This window comes from Terrapene carolina, unplaced genomic scaffold (assembly GCF_002925995.2).
Source record: "Terrapene carolina triunguis isolate 2854851 unplaced genomic scaffold, T_m_triunguis-2.0 Scaffold88, whole genome shotgun sequence".
NCBI classification, from domain to species: domain Eukaryota; kingdom Metazoa; phylum Chordata; order Testudines; family Emydidae; genus Terrapene; species Terrapene triunguis.
Window position 1 is genome coordinate 18631364 of NW_020664439.1, and position 12349 is coordinate 18643712.

The 12349-nt window shown below is 42.2% G+C and overlaps 1 protein-coding gene across 2 annotated transcripts in view; it reads right to left on the bottom strand.

Moving 5' to 3' along the window:
* The window catches only part of TFDP2 (transcription factor Dp-2), a 104634-nt gene that overhangs the window by 70490 nt on the left and 21795 nt on the right, over window positions 1–12349 (bottom strand). For both annotated transcript variants that reach the window (XM_024211030.2, XM_024211021.2), the window contains exon 2: window positions 9464–9567. In XM_024211030.2, coding sequence (XP_024066798.2) covers window positions 9464–9466 — 3 coding nt within the window. In that variant the 5' untranslated portion in view covers window positions 9467–9567. The remainder of the gene's footprint in view (window positions 1–9463; window positions 9568–12349) is intronic.

Sequence of the window (12349 nt, forward strand, 5' to 3'; positions counted from 1 at the left end):
GAGGCAGAGAAAGGGAAAGTAGCTGGCCTCAAGTCACACAGCAGGCTAGTGGCTGTGCTGGGAAACCAGAACCCAGGTCTCCTGACTCTCATTTTAGTTCTCCATGTACTGGTCCACACTGCCTTCCATCTCTGAAACAAATGTACCAGAACAAATGTTTTATTATTAATTTTAAAAGGGACACTTACTTAGATTTGACTCAAGGTTTATGTTTTGTTTAAAAAAAGTTTCAAAGGCCAGGAGAAATTTTTTAAATAGATAAAGCAAGAACATAAGAATGGCCCTACTGGGTCAGACCAAAGGTCCATCTAGCCCAGTATTCTGTCTTTCGACAGTGGTCAGTGCCAGGTGCCCCAGAGGAAATTAACAGAACAGGTAATCATCAAGTGATCCATCCCCTGTCACCCATTCCCAGCATCTGGCAAACAGAGGCTAGGGACACCATTCCCACCCATCTTGGCTAATAGCCATTGATGGACCTATCCTCCATGAATTTATCTAGTTATTTTTTGAACCCTGTTATGGTCTTGGCCTTCACAACATCCTCTGGAGTTCCACAGGTTGACTGTGCATTGGGAAGGGAACATTGTGATCATCTATGTAGAACACAGGCATAGGACTTCCCTGACTTAATTCCTGTTTGAACTGCAGCATATCTTTTAGAAAAACATGCAGTCTTGATTTAAAAATTGCCACTGATGGAGAATTCACCACAATTTTTGGTAATTTGTTCCTATGATTAATCACCCCCACTGTTTACCTTATTTCCAGTCTAAATTTGTACAGCTTCAACTTTCAGCCACTGGATCTTGCTATACCTTTGTCTGCCAGACTGAAGAGCCATTATCAAATTTTGTTCTCCACGTAGGTACTTGTAGATTGTAATCAAGTCATCCCTTAATCTTTTCTTTATTAAGATAAACAGATTCAGCTTTTATAGTCTATCTATCAATCCTTTAAACACACTCATGGCTTTTCCTTCCAATTTATCAATGTCTTTCTTGAATTGTGGATACCAGAATGAGCCACAATATTCCAGTAGCAATTGCAAGTGCCAAAGAGGTAATGTGACTTCCCTACTCCTATTCCACATTCCCATTTATACATTCAAGGACTGCATTAGCCCTTTTGTCAAACCACTGCAGTTGGAACTCACGTTAGTTGATAGTCCACCATGACTTTTCGGGTCTTTTTCTGAGTCACTGCTTCCCAGGATAGAGCCCATGATCCAGTAAATATAGCTTACATTTGTTGTTCCCAGATGTATCTCCTTACAGGTTCCTAAAATCTCATGCTTCAGGGCTTCAGCTGATCACCTGTAGGATACAGGAAGGAATTTTCCCTCCCACCCTACTGCATTGTGGGTGGTGGTGGTGGGGTTTTTTCTTTCTTTTTTTTGCTTTTCGCCTTCCTATGAAGCATCAGAAATGACCACAGTTGGAGATAAGAGACTGGACCGGGTAAGCCAGTGCACTCAGGTGATACTCAACATTCTCTCTCTCAGGTACTTGGCTGGAGGATTCCTGCTCACATGCTAAAGGTCTAACTGATTGACATAGGTGGGGTTGGGAAGGAATTTCTCCTCAGGTTAGATTGGCTGTGATGGTTTTTTTTTGCCTCCTCTGAATCATGTGGGTGCAGGTCACTTGCCAGATCATCTGGGTATCTCTCACTTAGTCAACTCCCTGACATTGCATTTGGGCAGTGGGGCACCTCAGTCCCTCCTATGCAGGGCTGGCGCTTCATTTAGGCGACCTAGGCGGTCGTCTAGGGCACCAGGATTTGTGGGGGGCAGCAATTCAGTGGCAGGGGTCCTTCCACGTTCCGGGTCTTCGGTGGCAATTCTGCGGTGGGTCCTTCACTCGCTCCAGGACCCGCCGCCGAAGTGCCCCGAAGACCGGGAGCGCGGAAGTATCCCCCCCGCCGCAGAATTGCCGACGATGACCGGGAGCGTGGAAGGACCCCCGCCTAGGGCGCCAAAAACCCTGGCGCCACTCCTGCTCCTATGCTTTGCCTGTGCCACATAATAGGTTAGTCTCCTAAGGGCTGTAATACTTTGGTCTAATTCAGTTGTTGGGTTTGGTGTGTGGGTGTTGGGTGGTAGCCTGTGATATACAGGAGATCCGACTAGATGATCTGGGGGTACCTTCTGGCCTTAAATTCAATGACTCTATAGCTCTGTTTGGCTGTATTAAACTCATTTTGTTTGTTTGCACCCAGCTTACCAGATGGCTTTCTATCATTGATGTGTGCTCTTCATTATTTACCATTTCCCCCAACTGTTCTGTAATGTGCAAATTTTATCAGTGATGATTTTTTTTCCAGGTCATTGATAAAAAATGTTAAGTAGTGTAGGGCCAAGAACCACTCCCTGCAGAATTCCCCTACCCAAAACTGACCAAAACAAAACAAAACAAAACCATTAACCAACAAATAAAATGAATTATATCCCTGAAGTATTTGTAACCCAGACTCTGCAACATTTTATTTCTTGACTCTTATAGATTGCAGGTAAAATTTGCAAACATGCCTAAATCCTACTTTCAGAAGTGACTTAGACTAAGGCCTGGTCTACACTACGGGGTTAGGTCAAATTTAGCTGCGTTAGGTCGATTTAAAAATGAATGCGTCCACACAACCAACCCCGTTCCGTCGACCTAAAGGGCTCTTAAAATCAACTTCTGTACTCCTCCCTGGCGAGGGGAGTAGTGCTAAAATCGACTTTGCTGGGTCGAATTTGGAGTAGTGCGAATGCAAATCGACAATATTGGCCTCCAGGAGCTATCCCAGAGTGCTCCATTGTGACCACTCTGGACAGCATTTTGAACTCAGATGCACTAGCCAGGTACACAGGAAAAGCCCCAGGAACTTTTGAATTTTATTTCCTGTTTGGTCAGCGTGGCGAACTCAGCAGCACTGGTGACCATACAGTCCCCCCCAGAATCGCAAACGAGCTCCAGCATGGACCGAAAGGGAGACACTGGATCTGATTGCTGTATGGGGAGAAGCACCTGTGCAGGCCAAACTCCGACCAAAAAGAAGAAATGCAAATATATTTGCCAAAATCTCACAGGACATGTTGGACAGAGGCTACCACAGGACACACAGCAGTGCCATGTGAAAGTTAAGGAGCTCAGGCAAGCCTACCAAAAGACAAAGGAGGCAAACGGTCGCTCTGGGTCAGAGCCACACACGTGCCGCTTCTATAATCAACTGCATGGCATTCTGGGGGGGAAATAGGGGAATTTTTGTAAGGGAACAGTAAAAGGACCACGTTCATGCTGGGCTGTTTGCGCTTGGCTAAAAGGGATCATCCCAGAGAATAGCCACGTGGAGGGGGAAAGGAGTGAAGGGATCATCCCGGAGAATAGCCATGCAGCAGGGGGAGGGGAGAAGGGATCATCCCAGAGAATAGCCACGCGGTGGGGTGGGGGTAGGTGTGTGCTGCACATCCACCCAAAAACCGTAGTCCCTCGTTTTAAATGTGAAACCCAACCCATTGCTTGCTCTGGGAAAGGAGGGCGCTGCAGTTTGAAAACATTCCCACATGTTATGAAAGCGTAAGAAGCCAGCCCCACCTACCAAAAGGCTTACCATGGCTGCCTGGAAAATGCGACCTTGTACCTAAAGCACACGTGCTGTCCGCTGTGAATTGCTTGATTCACTGTGAAAGAGTCTCCCTTTTGTTCTCAGAAATGTATCATCTTAAATTTCACTCTCCCTTTTTATCTCCCCCCAGGTGCAAATGTTTCTATGCTCCCCCTATCATCTCTGTCCCTGAGGTTATCGCAGATTAGAAGGCGAAAAAAACCGCACTCGCAATGACATGTTTTCCGAGCTCATGCAGTCCTCCCGTACTGATAGGGCACAGCTTAATGCATGGAAGCATTCAGTGGCAGAGGCCAGGAAAGAATTAAGTGAGCGCGAAGAGTGGAGGCAGGCGCGATGCTGAGGCTAATGGGGGAGCAAACGAACATGCTGAAGCGTCTGTTGGGGGAGCAAACGGACATGATGAAGCATCTGTTGGAGCTGCAGGAAAGCCAACAAGAGCACAGACCCCAGCTGAATCTACTGTATAACCGCATGCCCTGCTCCCCAAGTTCCATATCCGCCTCACCCAGACGCCCAAGAATGTGGGGTAGGGGAGGCTCTGAGTACCCAGCCACTCCACTCCAGAGGATGACCCAAGCAACAGAAGGCTGTCATTCAAACAGCTTGATTTTTAGTGTGGCTACAATAAACAATGTGGCCTTGTCCTTCCCTCCTCCGCCACCCCACCTGGGCTACCTTTTCCGTTATTACTACAGCAGCTAGGGAAACATTTTCTAAATTTATGATTTTACCTCAACAGTATTCATTTGCTACTAAAGGGATGTTTTAATGGCTTTTCTCCATGATGTGAACTGATGTGTTTACTCTTTTCTTAACATATGTTCAGTTAAAATTAAGTTCTGAGTCTATTCTATTTATAAAAAATATTGCTTAAACTAATAGCTTCATCATATAGGTTTTTCTTTATTATAATCAATATCTTTACTTGTAAACTGTTGCATTTTTGGCTAATTTTAGTTAGCTCGGTGCTGTGCTTGACAAAGCATGTTACTGAAGACGGTAAAAGATAATCACCCTCAAGGGAATAGATGTTTCAGTTTGCAGAAGAAATATCTCCATGATCACCCATCTCTCTCAAAAGACATGGGGGTGGGGTGTGTATTTTTATTAAAAGGGTGGAGGCAGAAGCACAAAGGTTAACATTAAATTTTGCTTTTAAGAAGTCTCATGAAAACACAGAAGAGTTAACAAGGTAGACAATAACCTCCTCTTCAAGCTTGCTTGAATTTTTCATTGTGACAAAAAGCTAGAGGGATTTAACTGTAGACTTAAGTTTTATGAACTATCTCAAAAAATTGAGTTACCATGTCAGCAGATAGATAAGGTAAGAAGCTGGCTAGCAAAAAGCAAAGGTTATTTTTGTGTGAAGTCAATTAGCAATGCCATATGTTTCAATATTACATGTAAGACCCATTTTATACACCAATAATGTGGAAGAAGGGACCTGCAGAAAGGGAGCAACATTTGCTGATAGGTATGGGGGCAAGCAAATACCTAGTTTTATGTCGTGGAGGAGGAGAGTAAGAGTCAGAGTGACTTTAACAACATAAGTACTTTATGAATTTCAGTCTAAGGAAATACAAGTAATCCGTGCAGAAGAAAATGGGCACATTCCTATTTGCTCTACATTACAAGAAACCAAGCAGGTGAAACAATTTAGTACAGCAAAATAGTTAGGAAAAAGGCAAACAAAATTATATAATACTGTAGTAATATTAGATTCACAGAGAGCAGGGTGATTAATCTGCTGATGGTGAATGAGATGCTGCTCTTCTGGCTACTGACTGAAAAGTGATAGGGCAGCCAGGAGGGGAGGTTTCATGGCAGCTGAGAGGATACGTGAAGACCTGGGAGAACAGCAATGATGACACTTGGTGGTGGTGACTGCTCATGGTGACTGAGTTGGGGTTTACGGAGTTACCTGTGAGTAATTGGGTGCATTTTACTTTAAGAATAACAAGACTCATATGCACAGTGTAGACAAGAACACATAAATAGTGTAAATAAATAAATATCACCATTTCTGACTCTGTGACGTAAGTTTCTCTCCAACAACGGTAACTACCTGCTGAAAAGCCATGAAATTGCTGATCACTCAGGTGAGGACAACAATACATATGGACAGATACTTTGCAAGAAGAATTCTCCCATTATAGAAGCTACATTCTGAATATTATGCATAATTTTGGTCACTCTACAAATGCTGTTATAAAAATGAAATTCATACAGAGTATCATCAAACAGCTGCTCACAACTGGTTAAGTTAGAACACAGTTTAAGAGCACTCTTAGATTCCTCACTTAAGCTCTCATACAACAGCAACTGCAAGCAATGCTTTCTACCACATATGGCTGGCTAGGGCACTGGATCCCAATCCTGGCGGACAATGACCTGGCCTCAGTAATACACATCTTTGTCATGTCCCATCTGGAGTACAGCAATGCAATATAGTGAGGCATGAAACCACCAACCCTCAGGAAACTGCAATTAATACAATACCAGTAGCATGTCTCCACAGTAACATAGGCTTTCATAAGCACATTTTACAAGCTTCCATTCACTATGCTGGCACTGCACAGAATATTACATCAAATTCAAGGTCTTGGGCCTTACATTAAAGGGCCTGGGGCCTGGATACCTTCAGAGATTGCCTAACACTCTTGGACAAGAACTGTAGTCAACAACTCCACTTCTTGGACACAATAGAGCTGTCTACTGCAAAAGTAAAGCTCATTTATGCAAGAGGCACAGCTTTCTTAGGGGCCTGTCCACGATGGAATGTTGGGGGTTAGACTAGATGACCCTTGCACTCCCTTCTAACCCTATGATTCTATGAATTCCTACAGGATTTAAGAACCATCACAAATAACACCAACTTCGATTCAAAGCTGGTGCATTTTCTTCAATCTGGCCTTTGCTAGTAAAAATACATAGCATATATTAATTTTTTAAATGTAAGTTTTAAAAAATTTACATGCAGTTTTCCTCAGAGGGGAGGCGGAGAGTAAAGAACTACATATTACGCGTTAACATGTTAGTCATGTTGCTGAGGTGTTGGAATGCGCTCAAACAGCATAGTCATGGGTGTTGTGATAACTGGGCCTACAAATTTACTCTAAATGTAAGGCTCAACTGTAAAAAATACATGAAGGTTCATAAGATGTCACAATAACCTAAAGTAACAAATGTTGATGGGAAAAGGTATGAAAGAGAAATAGAAAGACCAAACAAAAAGGCCTATTGATATAACTCAAGGACCATGCTTGGTAAACAAGAAAAGTGTGGAACCAGAACCCAGTGAATCAAAATTGCTTTGGCAGAAAGTAGGCCTAATCGGTTGACAAAATAATAAGGTTATGCCCACTATTCCCTTTGTGGGTCTTTAAAGAAAGAGACTTTGGGGGGGGGGGGGAACCCTTTTGCGTTTCAAATGTAGACAAGCCCTGAGTCTGATTACGGTGGAAGCAGTAGCAGCAGCCAGTTTTCTATCTTCAAAAGCTTGTCCTGGCTCTGGCCCACTAAATTTACTGCTGATGTCATGAATGTGTGCTCTGTATGATTGGGTGCATGCTCTTCTTCCTAAAAGCAGTAAGAGGAGGAGATAAACACAGATCCAACCTAGTGTCAAATTAAACCCCCCACAGATCAAGTGTAATTGATGCTAAACTAATAGTCTCTTTTATTCTAAAACAAGAGGTCAGTGAAGAAAAATGTCATATAAAATTTAGTAGGAGTGTGTCCATAGGTTGACTTACATTTGACTGTTAACTGGACATTTACATTCATAGAAGACCTTAGCTACCCAAAACTGGTTCACTGGGCAGTCTGCATCTGCCAAAATAGATGGGGAGTATTTCAAGGGAACCCTCTTACACTCAACTTAAATCTGGTCCTTTTTAAGAGGAGTTTAGAGTTTGAAATTACTCCTAAACCTGCCGCTGGATTCCCCTGTCAAATGTTGTCATTATGCAATCATGTTTTCCCATCTTCTTCTTCTTTTTTTAAGTTTCTCTATCCTGTTACTGTGAGAAAAAACCTCACAACAAAAAAGAAGAGCTGCCTATAGTAAAGATTTATATTTAAATTATCTCTACACAAAGAACTCTCATATTGATAAAGTAGGTAAGTTTGCAGGCTTAGGCCTTGTGTGTTTAACTTTATTCATATGAATAGCCCCAGTGAAGTCTAAAACTGTCAAAAAAATGAACAGTCATTTTCTGTCCAATATCTTTCAAGCTATAGTAATCTCAGGTGTTCATTCTAATAGTAGATAAAATAATTCAAACAGAAGTATGTTTTTTAACTTGACAGCATCCCTTAAGAGTACTCAATTGTTCAGTTTACCTTACTCTGCAGAAATGGGTTGTTCCTGATAAGTAAACACACACCAAACATTTATCAGAATTTACACTTAGAGGCTGATGTAATTTCCAGCCCCTTATATCACCCCTTCTCCCCCCCAGACACTTACACGTTTTTTAAGGGGCTAAAAGTCACCCACCCATGGCAGGGGCTGTATTTGAACTGTCAACAACAGAAATCATAATTCAGCACTTGTGGTAGCAACAGAGAAAGCTTTAGCATGAAAGGACTCAGGCAGGTCAGGAGTTTTCACCACTGTGTTGATTAACCCTGGAGAGAATGTGTGTGCTCAGATGAGTGAGAGGATAGGGTGGTAAAAATGCCCAATTTATTTCTCTGTTACAGCTTTCACTATTGCTATCACTGATGGAACTAAACCAATGGCCAACAGTTGTGAATTACAGGTTCCATTTTTGCCAAAAGCAAAAACAAAAAAAAATCATATGCACACACTGGGAGTATGTTTGCAGGGCAGTGATTGTATGAACTTTGTGGTTCTCTCTCACTCTTTTTCTTTGTAATCACTTATGGCATACACATAGTAACACTGTTTTTGGTAAAAACATTCTAGCGCATCAATATAGTGCATGTCTTACAAAGTTCATTTTAGGAACTCCTGAAACACCAATTCCAAAATGCTCAATACTACTCTAGGAGCAAGGCTTTTAGCTAATACCAAATGCAAGGTGCTGTACACTGGAAAATAAAGTTGGGAGGACTAGCTATAGTGCTTGTGGTTTCCTGTCCAACATGGCAGAAACCACTGGAGACTATGGGTTTTGCAAACTAGAAACCATTACAACAAATTCTTGTAAAACGCCTTGGATGGCTGTTGTATATCATGTATTCCAAGCAATAGCTTACTACTACGTCTAGTTTATGCATGCAAGACTACTACTGTCCTATCCATTAAGAAATTGATCTGTTGCTGAAAATAGTTCTCAAAATGGATCCTCCTGAACCAGTGCTGTACACTGCTTAGCTAGTATAGACAATAACAGACCATTTTTAGCACTGTTACAGATATAACAATAAGTTGAAACTCTAGGCAAATAACAGAATTCCAGGCACACACTCTCCTCTTGTGTGGAGGGAATGTTGCACATAAAAATATTCAACGGCAGCGGCAACATTCTGGAGGGGAAAATGTTTTTTTCAATACAATTTTGATTAAAGGATAAATGTCATGTAATAGGTGTAGCTGCATATTTTTGCACAAGGAGCCTCCATTCACTCTAGAACATGTAGATATGCCCATACAGAATCTCTCCTGGGAGTGGTGTTATGGTAGAGTGCCAAGAACACTGTTCCTACTTCATTACCTGTGGATACAAGGGGGAGCACTTATGGCTATTCAACGGCATTTATAGCTGGAGGAGTAGCTGCAGTGGTAGTTTGTACTTTCACTTTTAACCTTTTTATGTTAAGTAAATAGAAAGTCATCCATATAGTTACACAATGTAATGTTGCCCAGAGTTAGAGTACTTACCATTTGGGGTCCAACATTCACGTTTACTGGTCCTAAGGTTTTTGGCAAAATCTTAGCTGGGGAATTGGTGCTGGAAACTGGTAATGCAATTACTGAAATGTTACCTAGAGAAAAGTGATAAAAAAAACAGAATTCTAAATTATTCCCTTAAACAGTAAGCTATGAGTAATGCTTTAGTGAACTCTTTCTTATGTCAAATTTTGAAATATGTGAGTTTCTTCTCTTTCTTGTACTTTGTAAACATACCCTCACAAAAGGTCAAGGTCTTTTAACGAGACACTGTCAACTCACCAGGCCCCAGATTTTTACTTACCTTAAAAGTTACATTTTAACTTACATACTTCCTGAAATAATATCCTCTTGTCTCCACAAAAAAGAGGAACCCACCGGCTGCCACATACTTTAATATAAAAAGTTAAACTCATGGGTGTGCCTACAAAAATAGACCCACACCTGGATGATATTTCTGTACTTACAGTGGGCTAGTGCTGTCATTGTAGTGTCACCTTACCAGGATGAGGGCTCTGATCACAATGCAAGAGTGGTAGTTCCCATTGCAAACCATCACCAAATAGTTATCTGTTGGGCACTAATGCGGTGATGGAAAGTCCAAAGTCCTGTCATGGAGGTTTGCATGTCAATGCATACTCTATGATGGACAAGCTATTAGATCATAGAAGCATTTAAACAACTGAAACCCAATGTGCCCAATTTGCTCCACCCCTCTGTCTTAATAAGCCCATGAGTATACTGACAGGAAGGATTAATGCTGATTGGTGATACAGACTTTAGTAGATCATTGGGGAATGTTCCTGTATGTGTCCACAGGTGTCCAGGCAAATTGCATATACCAGAATTCTGAAAAACTGTTTCTCCCTCTCCCCACCCCGCCCCAAGAGCATGCAGAGGGCAACTCTCTGTTCCCACCAAACATCTAGGCGACCTACTGATCTTACATATCCACTTTTCCCATGACTAATGAAACCAGTCCTAAACCTTTCTCTCCACCACCTTGATTCTTTTCCTTCAGCCTTTGAGTATGCTGTAACATACCTTATTCTAAAATCCCTTTGACCCACTTATCTTTCTACTGCCCATCTCCCTTTGGCTCTAAGGTCCTTGACGATGTCCACCAATTGTCTTGACTTTCTCTGCTATAACTCTCTTCTGTATACCCTGTAATTCAGCTTCCACCTCTTCATGCCAATAAAACTGCTCTAACTCATGTCACTAACAACTTCCTGCTTCTCAAGCTTAAGGGCATCATCGCCAGAGTTGTCCTCCTCAAGGTATCAACCACTTTCACCTCAGCTGACTACTCCCATCATCTTCCACTTGCTCTCCTCCCTGGATTTTTACAATTCTGCACTCTCCTAGTTCTCTTCCTAGCTCATGAATCATGCATTTTGCTTCCACCTTTTCCTGTTCCATCAGAGTCCTTCAGGGTTCTATCTTCGTCCATACGCCCTATCTTTTTCTCCCTCTATACTTTTGCATTAGGTGACTTGATCCATTTCCACAGTTTTAGTTATAATCTTTAAGATGACAAACCTCAAATTTCTCTTGATACCTCTAACCTTTTTGTTTGTTGTTTGCGTCTTGCATCTCTGTATGGCTCCTTCACATCATCTCAAACTAACTATAACAAAAACAGAATTTTGAATATCTCATCTTCTCTCTCTGGGTTTTTCCATAAACTGACAGACAACACCATCCTTTTACCAGGCTCACAACCTCAGTGTCATATGATTTGTCTCCTCCTTTGCCAATACGTAGCCAGGCTAATGCCAAAGCCTTCATCCTTAAGGCTTCACTAAAAGTTCCCTTCCCTCTTCATCTTCAAATTAAAATTCCTACCCATGTCAAGATCAATGTCTTCAATTCTGGCCTCTTGCCATGTCATTTCATCCTCTTCTAGGCTATACAAAATGCTATTTGTAAAAACCATCCTGCTTGCATGTTGCTCTAAGCCACTCTTCCTCATATTCCTTCACTGGCTTCCCCGTCTCCTTCCACATCATGTTCAAACATTCTATCTTCAACTGTAAGGCTGTACACTCCTCTGCCTAGACCTCCATATTCATTTCCCACTACTCCCAACTCCTGTTATCTAAGCATTTCCCAAATCTCCCTTCCAAATGGTTGTTTTGTTTTCTTTACTCACTTGCCCTTGCTCATTCTTCCATGACTCCCTGATGCTCAGAACTTCCTTCCTGTACCTCATTTAAACCACACTTCTTCCATGAAAACTTTCAACGACAACATTTAACCAGAACATACACAAAAGGGGGGGAGAGGGGAGAATGGTTACTTACCTGCACTGTAACTGTTGTTCTTCAAGATGTGATTCACATGTGTATTTCACTCAGGTGTATGCACCCCCAGCACGCTGGAATCAGAGATCTTTCTGGCAGCAGTACCCAATGGGACGGTGCACGCACCCTGGAACTCTTGGGGCTCTTCCCAAGGCTATATAAGGGTGGTGTTGCTCTGACCCCACTCAGTTCCTCTGAAGTGAAACATGTCTCAAGACACCAAGGCAGAGGGGACAGGTCATGGAATACACATGTGAACCGCCTCTTGAAGATGTAATACTTTTTTCTTCTTCGAGTGGTTGCACATGTGTATTCCACTCAGGTGACTCACAAGCAGTGCTGTTAGGAGGTGGAACTCAGAATCTACTTAAATAGTGACTGTAGGATCGCTTTCCCAAAGTTTGCATCAGATCTTGAAGTTGTGATGGTGCAATGGTGAGTGGAGAGATGCACAGAGAACCAGTGTCCTATAGCTGTCCAATAATATGGGAAAATCCCACAAAAATGCTACCGAGGTAGCTTGAGCCCTTGTTGAATGGGCCAACAGTCTCTGCAGTGGATGGGTGATGCA